Here is a 22,978-nt window from a genome sequence, read left to right on the forward strand (position 1 = left end):
TTACTGACGTCCAAAACCGTGAAATATCGGGCATGGAGTCCCTGTTTGAGCATGGTCTAGGGACTTGTTGCAACGGTGGGGGCTGCTGCGGGGGTGACTTTATTGAGTTCCCGATAATCAATGGTCAAGCGCAATGATCCGTCGGGCTTCCTCACTGGCCAAATCGGGCATTATTAGTTGAGGCTACCGATCTTAGGACGCCCTGCTCTAATAAGCTCTCTATAAACTTTAGGATTTCTCCCTCTGCTTCTAGGGGGAATCCGTACTGTTTCTGGGGTCTAGGGTCTGGTCCTGTTATTTCTACGGAGCCAGTCATCCGTCCACAGTCGTGCTTGTGGGTTGCGAATGCTGCCCTGTTCTTTTGCAGGACTGCCCTAACCTGTCGGTCCGTGCTGAGTGTGGTGGGGTTGAACCAAAACTCGCGTACTGCGCTAATTTTGTTCATATAGTCCCCAATGTTGAGCGTTGCGGGGGCTCTAGCGGATTACGCCATCTTCCAGACACACTGGTTGACTGGATCGAAAGAGAGGTGGTGGGAATTCATGAAGTCGATCCCCAAAATGTGCTCTGCTGTTTGGGGCAGGTCGGCTAAGACTATGGGGTGTTTTGTGTTAATGGTTCCGATTTGGATGGGTACAGGGGTCGTGATATGCCCCTGTTGTGAGTGGCCTGTGAAGCCGCTGAGGGTGATAGTGGCTGTGGTGGGCCACGTGTCCTTACCAAGGGTGGAGGAATTTAAGGTGGTGCGGGACCCTCCTGTGTCCCAGAGAAGCTCGATCCGCTGTCCTGACCTATCCCAAAGGGTATCGCAGACCCAACTGGGGGAGCCCGTACACCGTCAGTCCGTTCCGGTCAAGTCTGTCTGATCCGACCGGGCGCTAATGCTATGTATGGGCTCTGCCTTTTTCTTAGTGAGAGTGCCTGTCTGTTGGGCTCTCTGTGGCTTTTTAGGGGCATTGCACTCTTTGGCAAAATGTCCCAACTGTCCGCAGTTGTAACAATCTTGCGATTTGGGTGGGGGGCTGTTCTTTCCCTCACTTACCCAGGCGGGGTTGTGAGGTGTTGCTTTTACTGCCTGCCTGTCTGCGGCGGCTTGCTTTTCCTCGGGGGTTTTAGCGGCGGGTTTATTCTGGACAGACTGCTCCCAAATGCGGGACAATCTTTTAACCACCCACTTCTCATTATGGGCGTCTTCTGAGGGATCATAACTATTACAAGCATTCTGTCCTGCATCTGTGGCATGGGAGATAAGGGTGCGGGTCCATTTGGCCATATTGTCTGGGGACAAATGGGCACGGTCTACGTTTCCGAAAACGGCTTCAAAATGAATCCACAGGCGTCCTGCGAACGCTGTGGGGTGCTCCGACTTCTTCTGCCTACACTTATTTAGGCCATCTACGGGGTCACCCTGGTTATACCCGATCGCATCCAGGATCACGGTATGCATTTCTGCAAGGGTGCCTCCTCCTACATTCTGTGGGTCGGGAAGGGCTGCTGCGACCGATGGGTCTAAGCTGAGGACCGTGAGCTTTACCTGCTCTTTCTCATCCAGGCCGTACATGGTCGCCTGGTGTTTGACGGTGGCAAAGAAATGGTGGGGGTCTGAAGCGGGGAGGAACGGTGTGATTGGGTCACTGTGAGGGGGGTGGAATATAGGAATTCCGCCTCGTCTGCTGTGGCTGTGCGATGGGCTGGGGTGCTTTCCTGCTGTGTGGGGGATGGGGGTGCTTTCCTCCTTTGGGGCTTTCCCTGCGCACATGTTCCCTGAACATATCGCTGTGCTGTCTCCTGCAGTTCTTCCCAATCAGGGCCGTCTTCCTGTTCCAAACTTTCCCCAAAGGTCTCTTGGAATCCCTTCTGGACAGAAAGCAGTGACTGCAGGTCTGCAATTTGCTTTCGGCACTTCGCATGGTCTATGGTGCTCTGTCTTTGTTCCGTGGTTGCAGCGTGGAGCGCTCTCAAGGCTGCCTTGAGATCACTACATTGCTTCTGTAGCGTCTCCACCTGCTTCTCTGTCTCTTTCTTTACCAGGACTGCACGCTGCGTGTCCTGATATGCCTTCTCATACTGGGACTGGAAACTACTCAAATGCGCCAGACAAGACTGGTGACCCCGTTTGGCGTCAGCCACCTCTTTGTCCTTTGCCGCTAATTTCCTCCTTAATTCCAGATTCTCTTTCTCCACCTCGCATACATCGACTTTACTCATACGATGTATGCCCTCTACCTCTTTGCGGAGCGTCCTGACGACCTCCTCTGTGCCTCGCAATTGTGCCAGACAGGACACAATTGCCATGGGCTTGCGCGCTTTTGCTAAGCTCTTCTTATGGATTTCACTCAGGTTCTCCCACCAAGTATGCCCTATACGTTCGGGACCTGAGTCGTCATTATTGCAGAAATCATTCCACACTGGCCATCCTATGCCCTGTAGAAATTTCTGAATTTCCACTTCCCAAATGGGACACTGTCCCACTCTACTGCTGCTGGTCGCTGCGACCGCAAATTCTTCGGGATTCATGAGGCGTTGCATTGCCTGCATGGCCATCTCTCCTATCTGCTTGCTTTGTTCGAATTTGGAACAGGGGGCTAAGGCGGTGTAGTAGATGCGGGTACGGCTTGCGCTAATTTCTGAAAATACCGACTTCCGCCAGTTTTGACGCAACAAAATCTATCAGTTTTACCTTATAACCCTGTTAGTTACGCATGCATACACACACTTCTGAATTGTGAATTATTAACCACAATCGCTTGAACACTTGTGGTTTTTTTGTTTTTGTTTGCAATTGGATTCTATTCAAATTCCTGGGGTTCTCCCGGAGTGGTTTTCCACTTCTAGATCAGGTCCCGGCGGAGTCGCCAATTTGTAGCTCTAATTATGTCACCTTTGCTCACGAGTCGCCAGGTATCTTTCTGATACTGCCACGTGATTCAAGCTCTAGTTATGATTAATAAGACTGCACACCGCTTAGTAAGATTGAAATCAACGGTCATTTATTATGTACAGCAATCAATACTTACACAATAATCCTACTTTCTATATCACTACCTACCACTACTGGCCAATACTTAACATTTGGGAATGGCCCACCAGGTCAGGGAAACAAATGGATTATCGAATTGGGTCTGGTCTGCGGGATTCAAAAGGCTGATACAGGTCGATGGCTAAGAGTCTCTATCGAGTAGCGATCGCTGGAGTCAAACTTACGGTTTCTTGTCGATGGTTCTTGCGAAGGTTGCGAGCAGGAGAAGAAGGGCGAGAAGGGTCAATCTGAACTTGGCCCCTATTTTTATAGGTCCCAGGGGCTTCCCGCCTCTCGGGGCGGACCTTGACCCTGGTCCCAAGTGATTGGACTTGTTCCCAATCACTGGGTTCGATATGCTCCAATAATGGGGCGATTCCTTGATCGGGGGGTGGTCGTTCACCTGTCTTTGTCTCGGCCACTGCTGGCGCCGAGAGGTCTGGCCTGGCATTCAATTGCTAATATGTTGCAATTGTTCCCGGGGATCGCCGATTAAACTGCAGATGTCTGGGTTGATGTGCTGCTAATGGTCGCAGGTATCGATCTGGGCCGACTTCCCCAGAGGGGTACAGCAATACAGAATAACAAATACGCTATTCTGTCTGCAGCTGTCCGTTTGTGCCCTGTTGGCTGCTTTTCCCATCAGCCTTTTCGGTTAGCCATTTAATATCGGGTTTTGGCCAAATTAATCGGGAATCAGCCATTTTAGGTGGCTACACAAGTGTTTCGACTGCTTTAGTAAACCACGGTTCCCTTGCTCAACCACTTCCTCCCTGCCAGACAGGTACATACTTATCAAGGACACGCAGTAGCTGTTCCTTGAACAATCTCCACATTTCCATTGTGCCCATCCCCTGCAGTTTTCCTCTCCATCCGATGCATCCTAAGTCTTGCCTCACCGCATCATAATTGCCGTTCCCCCAGATATAACTCTTGCCCTGCGGTATATACCTATCCCTTTCCATCACTAAAGTAAACGTAATCGAATTGTGGTCACTATTACCAAAGTGCTCACCTACCTCCAAATCTAACACCTGTCCTGGTTCATCACCCAGTACCAAATCCAATATGGCCTCGCCTCTCGTTGGCCTATCTACATACTGTGTCAGGAAACCCTCCTGCACACATTGGACAAAAACAGACCCATCTAAAGTACTCGAACTATAGCGTTTCCAGTCAATATTTGGAAAGTTAAAGTCCCCCATAACAACTACCCTGTTGCTTTCGCTCCTATCCAGAATAATCTTTGCAATCCTTTCCTCTACATCTCTGGAACTTTTCGGCGGCCTATAGAAAACCCCTAACAGGGTGACCTCTCCTTCCCTGTTTCTAACTCAGCCCATACTACCTCAGTAGACGAGTCCTCATCAAACGTCCTTTCTGCCACCGTAATACTGTCCTTGACTAACAATGCCACCCCTCCCCCTCTTCTACCACCTTCCCTGAGCTTACTGAAATATCTAAACCCCGGCACCTGCAACAACCATTCCTGTCCCTGCTCTATCCATGTCTCTGAAATGGCCACAACATCGAAGTCCCAGGTACCAACCCATGCCGCAAGTTCACCCACCTTATTCCGGATGCTCCTGGCATTGAAGAAGACACACTTTGAACCACCTTCCTGCCTGCCGGTACACTCCTGCAACTTTGAAACCTTACTCATGACCTCACTATTCTCAACCTCCTGTATACTGGAGCTACAATTCAGGTTCCCAATCCCCTACTGAACTAGCTTAAACCCTCCCGAAGAGCATTAGCAAATTTCCCCCCCAAGATATTGGTACCCCTTTGGTCCAGGTGTAGACCATCCCGTTTGTAGAGGTCCCACTGACCCCAGAATGAGCCCCAATTATCCAGAAATCTGAAACCCTCCCTCCTGCACCATCCCTGTCGCCACATGTTCAACTCTCACTCTCCCTATTCCTCGTCTCGCTATCACGTGGCACGGGTAACAACCCAGAGATAATAACTCTGTCCTAGATCTAAGTTTCAACTCTAGCTCCCTGAATTCCTGCCTTACATCCCTTTTCCTACCTATGTCGTTGGTACCTCTGTGGACCACGACTTGGGGCTGCTCCCCCTCCCCTTAAGGATCCCGAAAACACGATCCGAGACATCGCGCACTCTGGCACCTGGGAGGCAACACACCAACTGCGAGTCTCTCTTGTTCCCACAGAATCTCCTATCTATCCCCCTAACTATGGAGTCTTCAATGACTAATGCTCTACTCCTCTCCCCCCTTCCCTTCTGAGCAACAGGGACAGACTCCGTGCCAGAGACCTGTACTCCATGGCTTACCCCTGGTAAGTTTCCCCCCCCCCCCCACCCAACAGTATCCAAAGCAGTATACTTGTTACTAAGGAGAACGACCACAGGGGATCCCTGTACTGACCGCTTCCTCCCAGCCCCTCTCACCGTCACCCATCTATCTTTATTCTTCGGAGTAACTACATCCCTGAAGCTTCTATGTATGACCACCTCTGCCTCCCGAATGATCCGAAGTTCATCCAACTCCAGCTCCAGTTCCCTAACGCAGTTTCTGAGGAGCTGGAGATGGGTGCACTTCCCACAGGTGAAATCAGCAGGGACACTGACGGCGTCCCTCACCTCAAACATTCTGCAGGAGGAACATTGCACTGCCTTCCCTGCCATCCCCTCTAGATAAAAAAAGAAAAAGAAAGAAAGAGCTTACCTGTCATTCACTCCCCTTCTCAGCAAGCACTCACTCAGCAACCTCTGCACCCCACACGATAACACCAGCCAATGTATTGTTTTGCTGTGATGTCACTCCTGAATTGTTGTTCAATTTCAGCCTGCTGCCCAGAGGTGTCCCTTGCAGCTCCCGCTCTTTTAAAATCTCTGCTCCGACTCTCAGCACCCGCTCTTTTAAAATCTCTGCTCCGACTCTCAGCTCCCGCTCTTTTAAAATCTCTGCTCCGACTCTCAGCTCCCGCTCTTTTAAAATATCCGCGACTTTCAGCTCCCGCTCTGTTTAAATCTCCGTGACTCTCACTCCCGCGATTTTTAAATCTCCGCGACTCTCAGCTCCTCTTTTTAAATCTCCTCTCCGACTCTCAGCTCCCACGCTTTTTAAACCTCTGCTCTGACTCTCACTCCCGCTCTTTTTAAATCTCCGCTCTGACTCTCAGCTCCCGCTCTTTTTTTTAATAAATATTTTATTGAAAATTTTTGGTCAACCAACACAGTACATTGTGCATCCTTTACACAATATTATAACAACACAAATAACAATGACCTATTTTATAAACAAAAAATGAATAAATAATAAATAACAAAAATGAAAACTAACCCTAATTGGCAACTGCCTTGTCACAAGTAACACTCTCCAAAAATATAATTTAACAGTCCAATATATAATTATCTATCGCAACGACCTATACATATTATACAGTATATATTAACAACCCTGAGAGTCCTTCTGGTTCCTCCTCCTCCTCCCCCCCCCCCCCTCCCAGACCTGGGCTGCTGCTGCTGCCTTCTTTTTTCCATTCCATCTATCTTTCTGCGAGGTATTCGACGAACGGTTGCCACCGCCTGGTGAACCCTTGAGCCGACCCCCTTAGGACGAACTTAATCCGCTCTAGCTTTATAAACCCCGCCATGTCATTTATCCAGGTCTCCACCCCCGGGGGCTTGGCTTCTTTCCACATTAGCAATATCCTGCGCCGGGCTACTAGGGACGCAAAGGCCAAAACATCGGCCTCTCTCGCCTCCTGCACTCCCGGCTCTTGTGCAACCCCAAATATAGCCAACCCCCAGCTTGGTTCGACCCGGACCCCCACTACTTTTGAAAGCACCTTTGTCACCCCCATCCAAAACCCCTGTAGTGCCGGGCGTGACCAAAACATATGGGTATGATTCGCTGGGCTTCTCGAGCACCTCGCACACCTATCCTCCACCCCAAAAAATTTACTGAGCCGTGCTCCAGTCATATGCGCCCTGTGTAATACCTTAAACTGATTCAGGCTTAGCCTGGCACACGAGGACGACGAGTTTACCCTGCTTAGGGCATCTGCCCACAGCCCCTCCTCGATCTCCTCCCCCAGCTCTTCTTCCCATTTCCCTTTTAGTTCATCTACCATAGTCTCCCCTTCGTCCCTCATTTCCCTATATATATCTGACACCTTACCATCCCCCACCCATGTCTTTGAGATCACTCTGTCCTGCACCTCTTGTGTCGGGAGCTGCGGGAATTCCCTCACCTGTTGCCTCGCAAAAGCCCTCAGTTGCATATACCTGAATGCATTCCCTTGGGGCAACCCATATTTCTCGGTCAGCGCTCCCAGACTCGCGAACTTCCCATCCACAAACAGATCTTTCAGTTGCGTTATTCCTGCTCTTTGCCACATTCCATATCCCCCATCCATTCCCCCCGGGGCAAACCTATGGTTGTTTCTTATCGGGGACCCCCCCAAGGCTCCAGTCTTTCCCCTATGCCGTCTCCACTGTCCCCAAATCTTCAGTGTAGCCACCACCACCGGGCTTGTGGTGTAGTTCCTCGGTGAGAACGGCAATGGGGCTGTCACCATAGCCTGTAGGCTAGTCCCCCTACAGGACGCCCTCTCTAATCTCTTCCACACCGCTCCCTCCTCCTCTCCCATCCACTTACTTACCATTGAAATATTAGCGGCCCAATAATACTCACTTAGGCTCGGTAGTGCCAGCCCCCCCCTATCCCTGCTACGCTGTAAGAATCCCTTCCTCACTCTCGGGGTCTTCCCGGCCCACACAAAACCCATGATGCTCTTTTCAATCCTTTTAAAAAAAGCCTTCGTGATCACCACCGGGAGGCACTGAAACACAAAGAGGAATCTCGGGAGGACCACCATCTTAACCGCCTGCACCCTCCCTGCCAGTGACAGGGATACCATATCCCATCTCTTGAAATCCCCCTCCATTTGTTCCACCAACCGCGTTAAATTTAACCTATGCAATGTGCCCCAATTCTTGGCTATCTGGATCCCCAGGTAACGAAAGTCCCTTGTTACCTTCCTCAACGGTAGGTCCTCTATTTCTCTACTCTGCTTCCCTGGATGCACCACAAACAACTCACTTTTCCCCCATGTTCAATTTATACCCTGAAAAATCCCCAAACTCCCCAAGTATCCGCATTATTTCTGGCATCCCCTCCGCCGGGTCTGCCACGTATAGTAGCAAATCGTCCGCATACAAAGATACCCGGTGTTCTTCTCCTCTAAGTACTCCCCTCCACTTCTTGGATCCCCTCAACGCTATCGCCAGGGGCTCAATCGCCAGTGCAAACAATACCCAGATATGCAACAACGAATGAACGGACATCGCGCAACAATCACCAGGCAGGAATGTTCCCTTCCAGTCGGGGAACACTTCAGCAGTCAAGGGCATTCAGCCTCTGATCTCCGGGTAAGCGTTCTCCAAGGCGGCCTTCAGGACCCGCGACAACGCAGAATCGCCGAGCAGAAACTTATAGCCAGGTTCCGCACACATGAGTGCGGCCTCAACCGGGACCTGGGATTCGTGTCACATTACATTCATCCCCCACCATCTGGCCTGCGAAATCCTACCAACTGTCCTGGCTTGAGACAATTCACACCTCTTTAACCTGGGGTTACCCCATCTCTGGATCTGTAAAGATTTAATCACCTGCTAATGCTCGCATTCCTAGCATTGTTTGGCATCTTTGAATTTGTCTATATATGTGTTTCTGGAACAGACCTCTTCATTCACCTGAGGAAGGAGCAGCGCTCCGAAAGCTAGTGACATCGAAACAAACCTGTTGGACTTTAACCTGGTGTTGTAAGACTTCGTACTGTGCTCACCCCAGTCCAACGCCGGCATCTCCACATCATAGTCAACAATAATGGGGACAGAGGGCATCCCTGCCTTGTCCCTCTATGGAGCCGAAAATATGCAGATCCCCGTCCATTCGTGACCACGCTCGCCATCGGGGCCCGATACAACAGCTGCACCCATCTAACATACCCCTCTCCAAAACCAAATCTCCTCAACACCTCCCACAAATAATCCCACTCCACTCTATCAAATGCTTTCTCGGCATCCATCGCCACTACTATCTCCGTTTCTCCCTCTGGTGGGGCCATCATCATTACCCCTAACAGCCTCCGTATATTCGTGTTTAGCTGTCTCCCCTTCACAAACCCAGTTTGGTCCTCGTGGACCACCCCCGGAACACATTCCTCTATTCTCTTTGCCATTACCTTGGCCAGGATCTTGGCATCTACATTTAGGAGGGAAATAGGTCTATAGGACCCGCATTGTAGCGGGTCCTTTTCCTTCTTTAAGAGAAGCGATATCGTTGCTTCAGACATAGTCGGGAGCAGTTGCCCCTTTCCTTTGCCTCATTAAAGGTCCTCGTCAATACCGGGGCGAGCAAGTCCACATATTTTCTATAGAATTCGACTGGGAATCCATCCGGTCCCGGGGCCTTTCCTGCCTGCATGCTCCTAATTCCTTTCACCACTTCTTCTACCTCGATCTGCGCTCCCAGTCCCACCCTTTCCTGCTCTTCCACCTTGGGAAATTCCAGCCGATCCAAGAAGCCCATCATTCTCTCCCTCCCATCCGGGGGTTGAGCTTCATATAATTTTTTATAAAATGTCTTGAACACTCCATTCACTCTCTCCGCTCCCCGCTCCATCTCTCCTTCCTCATCCCTCACTCCCCCTATTTCCCTCGCTGCTCCCCTTTTCCTCAATTGGTGTGCCAGCAACCTGCTCGCCTTCTCCCCATATTCGTACTGTACACCCTGTGCCTTCCTCCATTGTGCCTCTGCAGTGCCCGTAGTCAGCAAGTCAAATTCTACATGTAGCCTTTGCCTTTCCCTGTACAGTCCCTCCTCCGGTGCTTCCGCATATTGTCTGTCCACCCTCAAAAGTTCTTGCAGCAACCGCTCCCGTTCCTTACTCTCCTGCTTCCCTTTATGTGCCCTTATTGATATCAGCTCCCCTCTAACCACCACCTTCAGCGCCTCCCAGACCACTCCCACCTGGACCTCCCCATTATCATTGAGTTCCAAGTACTTTTCAATGCACCCCCTCACCCTTAAACACACCCCCTCATCTGCCATTAGTCCCATGTCCATTCTCCAGTGTGGGCGCCCTCCTGTTTCCTCCCCTATCTCCAAGTCCACCCAGTGTGGAGCGTGATCCGAAATGGCTATAGCCGTAGACTCTGTTCCCCTCACCTTCGGGATCAACGCCCTTCCCAGCACAAAAGACTATTCGCGAGTAGACTTTATGGACATAGGAGAAAAACGAGAACTCCTTACTCCTAGGTCTGCTAAATCGCCACGGGTCTACACCTCCCATCTGCTCCATAAAATCTTTAAGTACCTTGGCTGCTGCCGGCCTCCTTCCAGTCCTGGACTTCGACCTATCCAGCCCTCGTTCCAATACCGTATTAAAATCTCCCCCATTATCAGCTTTCCCATCTCTAGGTCCGGAATGCGTCCTAGCATCCGCCTCATAAAATTGGCATCATCCCAGTTCGTGGCATATACATTTACCAAAACCACCGTCTCCCCCTGTAGTTTGCCACTCACCATCACGTATCTGCCCCCGTTATCCGCCACTATAGTCTTTGCCTCGAACATTACCCGCTTCCCCACTAATATAGCCACCCCCCTGTTTTTCGCATCTAGCCCCGAATGGAACACCTGCCCCACCCATCCTTTGCGTAGCCTAACCTGGTCTATCAGTTTCAGGTGCGTTTCCTGTAACATAACCACATCTGCCTTAAGTTTCTTAAGGTGTGCGAGTACCCGTGCCCTCTTTATCGGCCCGTTCAGCCCTCTCACGTTCCACGTGATCAGCCGGGTTGGGGGGCTTCCTACCCCCCCCCCTTGTCGATTAGCCATCCCCTTTTTCCAGCTCCTCACCCGGTTCCCACGCAGCTGTATCTCCCCCAGGCGGTGCCCCCCCGCCCATCCCCTCCCATACCAGCTCCCCCCTCTCCCCAGCAGCAGCAACCCAGTAATTCCCCCCTCCTACCCCCCCCGCTAGATCCCCCGCTAGCGTAATTACTCCCCCCATGTTGCTCCCAGAAGTCAGCAAACTCTGGCCGACCTCGGCTTCCCCCCGTGACCTCGGCTCGCACCGTGCGACGCCCCCTCCTTCCTGCTTCTCTATTCCCGCCATGGTTATCATAGCGTGGGAACCAAGCCCGCGCTTCTCCCTTGGCCCCGCCCCCAATGGCCAACGCCCCATCTCCTCCACCTCCCCTCCTCCCCCCATCACCACCTGTGGAAGAGAGAAAAGTTACCACATCGCAGGATTAGTACATAAAACTCCTCTTTCCCCCCTTTTTAACCCCCCTCTTCGCCCCCCACATTCGCCCCACCACTTTGTTCGAATGTTCTTTTTAATAACCCGCTCATTCCAGTTTTTCTTCCACAATAAAAGTCCATGCTTCATCCGCCGTCTCAAAGCAGTGGTGCCTCCCTCGATATGTGACCCACAGTCTTGCCGGTTGCAGCATTCCAAATTTTATCTTCTTTTTATGAAGCACCGCCTTGGCCCGATTAAAGCTCGCCCTCCTTCTCGCCACCTCCGCACTCCAGTCTTGATAAACGCGGATCACCGCGTTCTCCCATTTACTGCTCTGAGTTTTCTTTGCCCATTTAAGGACCATTTCTCTATCCTTAAAACGGAGGAATCTCACCACTATGGCTCTGGGAATTTCTCCTGCTCTCGGTCCTCGCGCCATCACTCGGTATGCTCCCTCCACCTCCAACGGACCCGCCGGGGCCTCCGCTCCCATTAACGAGTGCAGCATCGTGCTCACATATGCCCCGACGTCCGCTCCCTCCGCACCTTCAGGAAGACCAAGAATCCTCAGGTTGTTCCTCCTTGCGTTGTTCTCCAGTGCCTCCAACCTTTCCACACATCGTTTCTGATGTGCCTCATGCGTCTCCGTCTTCACCACCAGGCCCTGTATGTCGTCCTCATTCTCGGCTGCCTTTGCCTTCACGACCCGAAGCTCCCGCTCCTGGGTCTTTTGTTCCTCCTTTAGCCCTTCGATCGCCTGTAGTATCGGGGCCAACAGCTCTTTCTTCATTTCCTTTTTGAGCTCTTCCACACAGCATTTCAAGAACTCTTGTTGTTCAGGGCCCCATGTTAAACTGCCACCTTCCGACGCCATCTTAGTTTTTGCTTGCCTTCCTTGCCGCTGTTCTAAAGGATCCACTGCAATCCGGCCACTTTCTCCTCCTTTTTTCATCCGTATCCAGGGGGGATTCCCTTCTGGTTTACCGCACAGTGTTTTTAGCCGTCAAAATTGCCGTTGGGGCTCCTATCAAGAGCCCAAAAGTCCGTTTCACCGGGAGCTGCCGAAACGTGCGACTCAGCTGGTCATCGCCGCACCCGGAAGTCAGCTCCCGCTCTTTTTAATCTCCACTCTGACTCTCAGCTCCTGCTCTTTTTAAATCTCCGCTCTGACTCTCAGCTCCCACTCTTTTTAAATCTCCACTCTGACTCTCAGCTCCCACTCTGTTTAAATCTCCGCTCTGACTCTCAGCTCTCGCTCTTTTTAAACCTCCTGCTCTGACTCTCAGCTCCCGCTCTTTTTAAATCTCCGCTCTGACTCTCAGCTCTCGCTCTTTTTAAACCTCCTGCTCTGACTCTCAGCTCCCGCTCTTTTTAAATCTCCGCTCTGACTCTCAGCTCCCGCTCTTTTTAAATCTACGCTCTGACTCTCAGTTCCCGCTCTTTTTAAATCTCTGCTCCGACTCGCAGCTCCGGCTCTTTTTAAATCTCCGCTCTGACTCTTAGCTCCCGCTTTTTTTAAACCTCCGCTCCGACTCTCAGCTCCCGCTCTTTTAAAATCTCCGCTCCGACTCTCAGCTCCTGCTCTTTTTAAATCTCCGCGACTCTCAGCTCCCGCTCTTTTAAAATCTCCGCTCCGACTCTCAGCTCCTGCTCTTTTTAAATCTCCGCTCTGACTCTTAGCTCCAGCTCTTTTAAAATCTCCACTCCGACTCTCAGCTCCCACTCTTTTTAAATCTCTGCTCCGACTCTCAGCTCCCGCTCTTTTAAAATCTCCACTCTGACTCTCAGCTCCGGCTCTTTTTAAATCTCCACTCCGACTCTCAGCTCCCACTCTTTTTAAATCTCTGCTCCGACTCTCAGCTCCCGCTCTTTTTAAATCTCTGCTCTGACTCTCAGCTCCTGCTCTTTTTAAATCTCTGCTCCGACTCTCACCTCCCGCTCTTTTTAAATCTCCACTCTGACTCTTAGCTCCTGCTCTTTTTAAACCTCCACGACTCTTAGCTCCTGCTCTTTTTAAATCTCTGCTCCGACTCTCAGCTCCCGCTCTTTTTAAATCTCCACTCTGACTCTTAGCTCCTGCTCTTTTTAAATCTCCGCGACTCTTAGCTCCTGCTCTTTTTAAATCTCTGCTCTGACTCTCAGCTCCTGCTCTTTTTAAATCTCTGCTCCGACTCTCAGCTCCCGCTCTTTTTAAATCTCCACTCTGACTCTCAGCTCCTGCTCTTTTTAAATCTCAGCTCTGACTCTCAGCTCCCGCTCTTTTTAAATCTCCGCTCCGACTCGCAACTCCCGCTCTTTTTAAATCTCCACTCTGACACTCAGCTCCCGCTCTTTTTAAATCTCCGTTCCGACTCGCAGCTCCCGCTCTTTTTAAATCTCCACTCCGTCTCTCAGCTCCCGCTCTTTGTAAATCTCTGCTCCGACTCTCAGCTCCTGCTCTTTTTAAATCTCCACTCCGACTCTCAGCACCCGCTCTTTTTAAATCTCTGCTCTGACTCTCAGCTCCCTATTTTTTTAAATCTCTGCTCCGACTCTCAGCTCCCGCTCTTTTTAAATCTCCACTCCGACTCTCAGCTCCTGCTCTTTTTAAATCTCCGCGACTCTTAGCTCCTGCTCTTTTAAAATCTCCGCTCCGACTCTCAGCTCCCGCTCTTTTTAAATCTCCACTCTGGCTCTCAGCTCCCGCTGTTTTTAAATCTCCACTCTGACTCTCAGCTCCCGCTCTTTTTAAATCTCCGCTCCGACACTCCGCTCCCGCTCTTTTTAAATCTCCACTCTGACTCTCAGCTCCCGCTCTTTTTAAATCTCTGCTCCGACTCTCAGCTCCCGCTCTTTTTCAATCTCCGCTCTGACTCTTAGCTCCTGCTCTTTTTAAATCTCCGCTCTGACTCTCAGCTCCTGCTCTTTTTAAATCTCTGCTCCGACTCTCAGCTCCCGCTCTTTTTAAATCTCTGCTCCGACTCTCAGCTCCCGCTCTTTTTAAATCTCCGCTCTGACTCTTAGCTCCTGCTCTTTTTAAATCTCTGTGACGCTTAGCTCCTGCTCTTTTTAAATCTCTGCTCCGACTTGCAGATCCCACTCTTTTTAAATCTCCGCTCCGACTCGCAGCTCCCGCTCTTTTAAAATCTCCGCTCCGACTCTCAGCTCCTGCTCTTTTTAAATCTCCGCGACTCTCAGCTCCCGCTCTTTTTAAATCTCTGCTCGGACTCTCAGCTCCCGCTCTTTTTAAATCTCCGCTCCGACTCTCAGCTCCTGCTCTTTTTAAATCTCTGCTCCGACTCTCACCTCCCGCTCTTTTTAAATCTCCACTCTGACTCTTAGCTCCTGCTCTTTTTAAATCTCCACGACTCTTAGCTCCTGCTCTTTTTAAATCTCTGCTCCGACTCTCAGCTCCCGCTCTTTTTAAATCTCCACTCTGACTCTTAGCTCCTGCTCTTTTTAAATCTCCGCGACTCTTAGCTCCTGCTCTTTTTAAATCTCTGCTCTGACTCTCAGCTCCTGCTCTTTTTAAATCTCTGCTCCGACTCTCAGCTCCCGCTCTTTTTAAATCTCCACTCCGACTCTCAGCTCCCGCTCTTTTTAAATCTCTGCTCCGACTCTCAGCCCCCGTTCTTTTTAAATCTCCGCTCTGACTCTCAGCTCCCGCTCTTTTTCAATCTCCGCTCCGACTCGCAACTCCCGCTCTTTTTAAATCTCCGCTCCGACTCTCCGCTCCCGTTCTTTTTAAATCTCTGCTCCGACTCGCAGCTCCCGCTCTTTTTAAATCTCCACTCCGACTGATGGGGCAAGTGGGGTTGGTTGAGTGAGGGCAGAAAGTGGGTGAATGGGGAAAATGGGTGCAAGTGAGTGGGGCAAGGGCTTGGTGAAGGGGCGGGTGTGGTTGCGGGTCACAGCCCCCCACTCTTGTTCACCCGCCTCCACTCTTGTTCTCCCCCCCACTCTTACCGACGACCCCCCCACTCTTACCCACGACCCCCCACTCTTACCCACGACCCCCCCACTCTTACTCACGACCCCCCCACTCTTACCCATGACCCACCCACTCTTACCCATGACCCCCCCACTCTTACCCATGACCCCCCCACTCTTACCCACGACCCCCCACTCTTACCCACGACCCCCCACTCTTACCCACGACCCCCCATTCTTACCCACAGCCCCCCATTCTTCCCCACAGCCCCCCCCATTCTTACCCACAGCCCCCCATTCTTCCCCACAGCTCCCCCATTCTTCCCCACAGCCCCCCCATTCTTACCCACAGCCCCCCCACTCTTACCCACAGCCCCCCATTCTTACCCACAGCCCCCCATTCTTACCCACAACCCCCCATTCTTACCCACAGCCCCCCATTCTTACCCACAGCCCCCCATTCTTACCCACAGCCCCCAATTCTTACCCACAACCCCCCATTCTTACCCACAGCCCCCCATTCTTACCCACAGCCCCCCATTCTTACTCACAGCCCCCCATTCTTACCCACAGCCCCCTATTCTTACCCACAACCCCCCCACTCTTACCCACGACCCTCTCACTCTTACCCATGACCCCCCACTCTTACCCAGAATCCCCCATTCTTACCCACAACCCCCCCACTCTTACCCACAACCCCCCCACTCTTACCCACAGCCCCCCCATTCTTACCCACAGCCCCCCCATTCTTACCCACAGCCCCCCCATTCTTACCCACAGCCCCCCCACTCTTACCCACAGACCCCCACTCTTACCCACAGACCCCCACTCTTACCCACAGCCCCCCCATTCTTACCCACAACCCCCCACTCTTACCCACAGCCCCCCACTCTTACCCACAGCCCCCCATTCTTACCCACAGCCCCCCATTCTTACCCACAGCCCCCCATTCTTACCCACAGCCCCCCATTCTTACCCACAGCCCCCCATTCTTACCCACAGCCCCCCATTCTTACCCACAGCCCCCCATTCTTACCCACACCCGCCCACTCTTACCCACACCCCCCCACTCTTACCCACAGCCCCCCATTCTTACCCACAGCCCCCCATTCTTACCCACAGCCCCACACTCTTACCCACAGCCCCCCACTCTTACCCACAGCCCCCCCATTCTTACCCACAGCCCCCCATTCTTACCCACAGCCCCCCACTCTTACCCACAGCCCCCCCATTCTTACCCACAGCCCCCCCATTCTTACCCACAGCCTCCCCACTCTTACCCACAGCCTCCCCACTCTTACCCACAGCCCCCCCACTCTTACCCACAGCCCCCCCACTCTTACCCACAGCCCCCCCACTCTTACCCACAGCCCCCCCCACTCTTACCCACAGCCCCCCCCACTCTTACCCACAGCCCCCCCACTCTTACCCACAGCCCCCCCACTCTTACCCACAGCCCCCCCACTCTTACCCACAGCCCCCCCAACTCTTACCCACAGCCCCCCCACACTTACCCATGACCCCCCACTCTTAACCACAACCCCCCCATTCTTACCCACAACCCCCCATTCTTACCCACAACCCCCCACTCTTACCCACAACCCCCCATTCTTACCCACAACCCCCCATTCTTACCCACAGCCCCCCCACTCTTACCCACAGCCCCCCCACTCTTACCCACAGCCCCCCCCACTCTTACCCACGCCCCACTACTCTTTCCCATGCCCCACATTCTTACCCACGCCCCCCATTCTTACGCATGCCACCCATTCTTACCCACGCCCCCCCATTCTTACCCACAGCCCCCCCACTCTTACCCACAGCCCCCCACTCTTACCCATGACCCCCCCCACTCTTACCCATGACCCCCCCACTCTTACCCATGACCCCCCCACTCTTACCCATGACCCCCCCACTCTTACCCATGACCCCCCCATTCTTACCCACAGCCCCCCCATTCTTACCCACAGCCCCACCATTCTTACCCACAGCCCCCCCATTCTTACCCACAGCCCCCCCATTCTTACCCACAGCCCCCCCATTCTTACCCACAACCCCCCATTCTTACCCAGAACCCCCCCACTCTTACCCACAGCCCCCCCATTCTTACCCACAGCCCCCCATTCTTACCCACAGCCCCTCCACTCTTACCCACGACCCCCCCACTCTTACATACAGCCCCCCCAACTCTTACCCACAACCCCCCCACTCTTACCCACAGCCTCCCCACTCTTTTTAAAATAATATTTTATTGAAAATTTTTGGTCAACCAACACAGTACATTGTGCATCCTTTACACAACATTGTAACAATACAGATAATAATGACCTTTTTAAATTTAAACAAAAACAACAACAAATAAATAAATATTAAATAACAAAAAATAAAAACTAGCCCTAATTGGCAACTGCCTTGTCTCAGGCCACCCCCCCCCCCATCCCCCCCCATCCCTCCCCCCCCCCCCCCCCCCCCCCCCCCAAGTCCTGGGCCGCTGCTGCTGCCTTCTTTGTTCTCCCCTATCTATCTTTCCGCAAGATATTCGACGAACGGTTGCCACCGCCTAGTAAACCCTTGAGCCGACCCCCTCAGGACGAACTTAATCCGCTCTAACTTTATGAACCCCGCCATATCATTTATCCAGGTCTCCACCCCCGGGGGCTTGGCTTCTTTCCACATTAGCAATATTCTGCGCCGGGATATTAGGGACGCAAAGGCCAAAACATCGGCCTCTTTCGCCTCCTGCACTCCCGGCTCTTGTGCAACCCCAAATATAGCCAACCCCCAGCTTGGTTCGACCCGGACTCCTACTACTTTCGAAAGCACCTTTGTCACCCCCATCCAAAACCCCTGTAGTGCCGGGCATGACCAAAACATATGGGTATGATTCGCTGGGCTTCTCGAGCACCTCGCACACCTATCCTCCACCCCAAAAAATTTACTGAGCCGTGTTCCAGTCATATGTGCCCTGTGTAATACCTTAAACTGAATCAGGCTTAGCCTGGCGCACGAGGACGACGAGTTTACCCTGTTTAGGGCATCTGCCCACATCCCCTCCTCAATCTCCTCCCCTAGATCTTCTTCCCATTTCCCTTTTAGTTCGTCCATCATAGTCTCCCCTTCGTCTCTCATTTCCCTATATATATCAGACACCTTACCGTCCCCCACCCATTTCTTTGAGATCACTCTGTCCTGCACCTCTTGTGTCGGGAGCTGCGGGAATTCCCTCACCTGTTGCCTCGCAAAAGCCCTCAATTGCATGTACCTGAATGCATTCCCTTGGGGCAACCCATATTTCTCGGTCAGCGCTCCCAGACTCGCAAACTTCCCATCCACAAATAGATCTTTCAATTGCGTTATACCTGCTCTTTGCCACATTCCATATCCCCCATCCATTCCCCCCGGGGCAAACCTATGGTTGTTTCTTATCGGGGACCCCCCAATGCTCCGGTCTTTCCCCTATGTCGTCTCCACTGTCCCCAAATCTTCAGTGTAGCTACCACCACCGGACTCGTGGTATAGTTCCTTGGTGAGAACGGCAATGGGGCTGTCACCATAGCCTGCAGGCTGGTCCCCCTACAGGACGCCCTCTCTAATCTCTTCCACGCCGCTCCTTCCTCCTCTCCCATCCACTTACTCACCATTGAAATATTAGCGGTCCAATAATACTCACTTAGGCTCGGTAGTGCCAGCCCCCCCCTATCCCTACTACGCTGTAAGAATCCCTTCCTCACTCTCGGAGTCTTCCCGGCGCAAACAAAACCCATGATACTCTTTTCTATCCTTTTGAAAAAAGCCTTCGTGATCACCACCGGGAGACACTGAAACACAAAGAGGAATCTCGGGAGGACCACCATCTTAACCGCCTGCACCCTCCCTGCCATTGACAATGCTACCATATCCCATCTCTTGAAATCTTCCTCCATCTGTTCCACCAACCGCGTCAAATTTAGCCTGTGCAATGTGCCCCAATTCTTAGCTATCTGGATCCCCAGGTAACGAAAGTCTCTTGTTACCTTCCTCAACGGTAGGTCTTCTATTTCTCTACTCTGCTCCCCTGGATGCACCACAAACAGCTCACTCTTCCCCATGTTCAATTTATACCCTGAAAAATCCCCAAACTCCCCAAGTATCCGCATTATTTCTGGCATCCCCTCCGCTGGATCCGCCACATATAGTAGCAGATCATCCTCATATAAAGATACCCGGTGTTCTTCTCCTCCCCTAAGTATTCCCCTCCATCCCTTGGAACCTCTCTGCGCTATCGCCAGGGGCTCAATCGCCAGTGCAAACAGTAATGGGGACAGAGGACATCCCTGCCTTGTCCCTCTATGGAGCCGAAAATATGCCGATCCCCGTCCATTCGTGACCACACTCGCCACTGGGGCTCTATACAACAGCTGCACCCATCTAACATACCCCTCTCCGAACCCAAATCTCCTCAACACCTCCCACAGATAATCCCACTCCACTCTATCAAATGCTTTCTCGGCATCCATCGCCACTACTATCTCTGTTTCACCCTCTGCTGGGGCCATCATCATTACCCCTAACAACCTCCGTATGTTCGTGTTCAGCTGTCTCCCCTTCACAAACCCAGTTTGGTCCTCATGAACCACCCCCGGGACACATTCCTCTATTCTCATTGCCATTACCTTGGCCAAGACCTTGGCATCTACATTGAGGAGGGAGATTGGTCTGTAGGACCCGCATTGTAGCGGATCCTTTTCCTTCTTTAAAAGAAGCGATATCGTTGCTTCTGACATAGTCGGGGGCAGTTGTCCCCTTTCCTTTGCCTCGTTAAAGGTCCTCGTTAGTAGCGGGGCGAGCAAGTCCAAATATTTTCTGTAAAATTCAACTGGGAATCCGTCCGGTCCCGGGGCCTTTCCCGTCTGCATGTTCCTAATTCCTTTCACCACTTCTTCTACCGTGATCTGTGCTCCCAATCCCATCCTTTCCTGCTCTTCCACCTTGGGAATTTCCAGCCGATCCAAAAACTCCATCATTCTCTCCCTCCCATCCGGGGGTTGAGCTTCATACAATTTTTTATAAAATGTCTTAAACACTTCATTCACTCTCTCCGCTCCCCGCTCCGTCTCTCCATCTTCGTCTCTCACCCCCCCTATTTCCCTCGCTGCTCCCCTTTTCCTCAATTGGTGTGCCAGCAATCTGCTCGCCTTCTCTCCATATTCATACTGTACACCCTGCGCCTTCCTCCATTGTGCCTCTGCAGTGCCTGTGGTCAGCAAGTCAAATTCCACATGCAGCCTTTGCCTTTCCCTATACAGTCCCTCCTCCGGTGCTTCCGCATACTGTCTGTCCACCCTCAAAAGTTCTTGCAACAACCGCTCCCGTTCCTTACTCTCCTGCTTCCCTTTATGTGTCCTTATTGATATCAGCTCCCCCCTAACCACCGCCTTCAAAGCCTCCCAGACCACTCCCACCTGAACCTCCCCATTGTCATTGAGTTCCAAGTACTTTTCAATGCATCCCCTCACCCTTAAGCACACCCCCTCATCCGCCATTAGTCCCATGTCCATTCTCCAGGGTGGACGCCCTCTTGTTTCCTCCCCTATCTCCAAGTCTACCCAGTGTGGGGCATGATCCGAAATGGCTATAGCCGTATATTCCGTTCCCCTCACCCTCGGGATCAATGCCCTACCCAACACAAAAAAGTCTATGCGTGAATAGACTTTATGGACATAGGAGAAAAACGAGAACTCCTTACTCCTAGGTCTACTGAATCTCCACGGGTCCACCCCTCCCATCTGCTCCATAAAATCCTTAAGCACCTTGGCTGCTGCCGGCCTCCTACCAGTCCTGGACTTCGACCTATCCAGCCTTGGTTCCAACACCGTGTTAAAGTCTCCCCCCATTATCAGCTTTCCGGTCTCTAGGTCTGGGATGCGTCCTAGCATTCGCCTCATAAAATCGGCATCGTCCCAATTCGGGGCATACACGTTTACCAACACCACCATCTCTCCCTGTAATTTGCCACTCACCATCACGTATCTGCCCCCGTTATCCGCCACTATAGTCTTTGCCTCGAACATTACCCGCTTCCCCACTAATATAGCCACCCCCCTGTTTTTCGCATCCAGCCCCGAATGGAACACCTGCCCTACCCATCCTTTGCGCAACCTAACCTGATCTATCAGTTTCAGGTGCGTTTCCTGTAACATGACCACATCTGCTTTAAGTTTCTTAAGGTGTGCGAGTACTCGTGCCCTCTTTATCGGCCCGTTAAGCCCCCTCACGTTCCACGTGATCAGCCGAGTTGGGGGGCTTCCCACCCCCCCCCCCCCTTGCCGGTTAGCCATCATCTTTTTAGCCTCCCCACTCTTACCCACAGCCTCCCCACTCTTACCCACAGCCCCCCCACTCTTACCCACAGCCCCCCCACTCTTACCCACAGCCCCCCCACTCTTACCCACAGCCCCCCCACTCTTACCCACAGCCCCCCCCACTCTTACCCACAGCCCCCCCACTCTTACCCACAGCCCCCCCACTCTTACCCACAGCCCCCCCACTCTTACCCACAGCCCCCCCACTCTTACCCACAGCCCCCCCACTCTTACGCACAGCCCCCCCAACTCTTACCCACAACCCCCCCAACTCTTACCCACAGCCTCCCCACTCTTACCCACAGCCTCCCCACTCTTACCCACAGCCTCCCCACTCTTACCCACAGCCCCCCACTCTTACCCACAGCCCCCCCACTCTTACCCACAGCCCCCCCACTCTTACCCACAGCCCCCCCAACTCTTACCCACAGCCCCCCCACTCTTACCCATGACCCCCCACTCTTAACCACAACCCCCCCATTCTTACCCACAACCCCCCATTCTTACCCACAACCCCCCACTCTTACCCACAACCCCCCATTCTTACCCACAACCCCCCATTCTTACCCACAGCCCCCCCACTCTTACCCACAGCCCCCCCACTCTTACCCACAGCCCCCCCACTCTTACCCACAGCCCCCCCCACTCTTACCCACGCCCCACTACTCTTTCCCATGCCCCCCATTCTTACCCACGCCCCCCATTCTTACGCATGCCACCCATTCTTACCCACGCCCCCCCATTCTTACCCACGCCCCCCCATTCTTACCCACGCCCCCCCCATTCTTACCCACGCCCCCCCCATTCTTACCCACGCCCCCCCCATTCTTACCCACGCCCCCCATTCTTACCCACGCCCCCATTCTTACCCACGCCCCCCATTCTTACCCAGGCCCCCCATTCTTACCCAGGCCCCCCATTCTTACCCACGTCCCCCATTCTTTCCCACGTCCCCCATTCTTTCCCACGCCCCCCATTCTTACCCACGCCCCCCATTCTTACCCACGCCCCCCATTCTTACCCACGCCCCCCATTCTTACCCACGCCCCCCATTCTTACCCACGCCCCCCATTCTTGCCCACGGCACCCCCACTTGCCCACGGCCCCCCCACCCTTGCCCACGGCCCCCCCACCCTTGCCCACGGCCCCCCCACCCTTGCCCACGTCTCCCCCACTCTTGGCTCTCTTTCTAACTCAGGGTCTCTCTCTCTGTCTCACCTGTCAAGCTATTCGAGAAGGTGAGCTGCACCTACACCTATCTGTTGGCCGATGTTGAGACAAAGGAGGCAATTGTGATCGACCCTGTGAGGGAGACGGCCGACCGTGATATCCGGCTGGTCCGAGACCTGGGTCTCAAGCTGCTGTACGCAGGTAAGGACCCTGCCCCCTGCCGGGCCGCCGCTGGCAGAGCGCGTCCCATACTC

The 22,978-nt window shown here is 52.7% G+C and overlaps 1 protein-coding gene across 1 annotated transcript in view; it reads left to right on the forward strand.

The window, feature by feature from the left end:
• LOC140411408 (persulfide dioxygenase ETHE1, mitochondrial-like) overlaps positions 1–22,978 on the forward strand; it is a 51,115-nt gene that overhangs the window by 10,560 nt on the left and 17,577 nt on the right. Inside the window, exon 2 of the mRNA XM_072500517.1 lies at positions 22,781–22,925. Within this exon, the coding sequence (XP_072356618.1) occupies positions 22,781–22,925 (145 nt within the window). The remainder of the gene's footprint in view (positions 1–22,780; positions 22,926–22,978) is intronic.

This window comes from Scyliorhinus torazame, chromosome 4 (assembly GCF_047496885.1).
Source record: "Scyliorhinus torazame isolate Kashiwa2021f chromosome 4, sScyTor2.1, whole genome shotgun sequence".
Classification (NCBI taxonomy): Eukaryota; Metazoa; Chordata; class Chondrichthyes; order Carcharhiniformes; family Scyliorhinidae; genus Scyliorhinus; species Scyliorhinus torazame.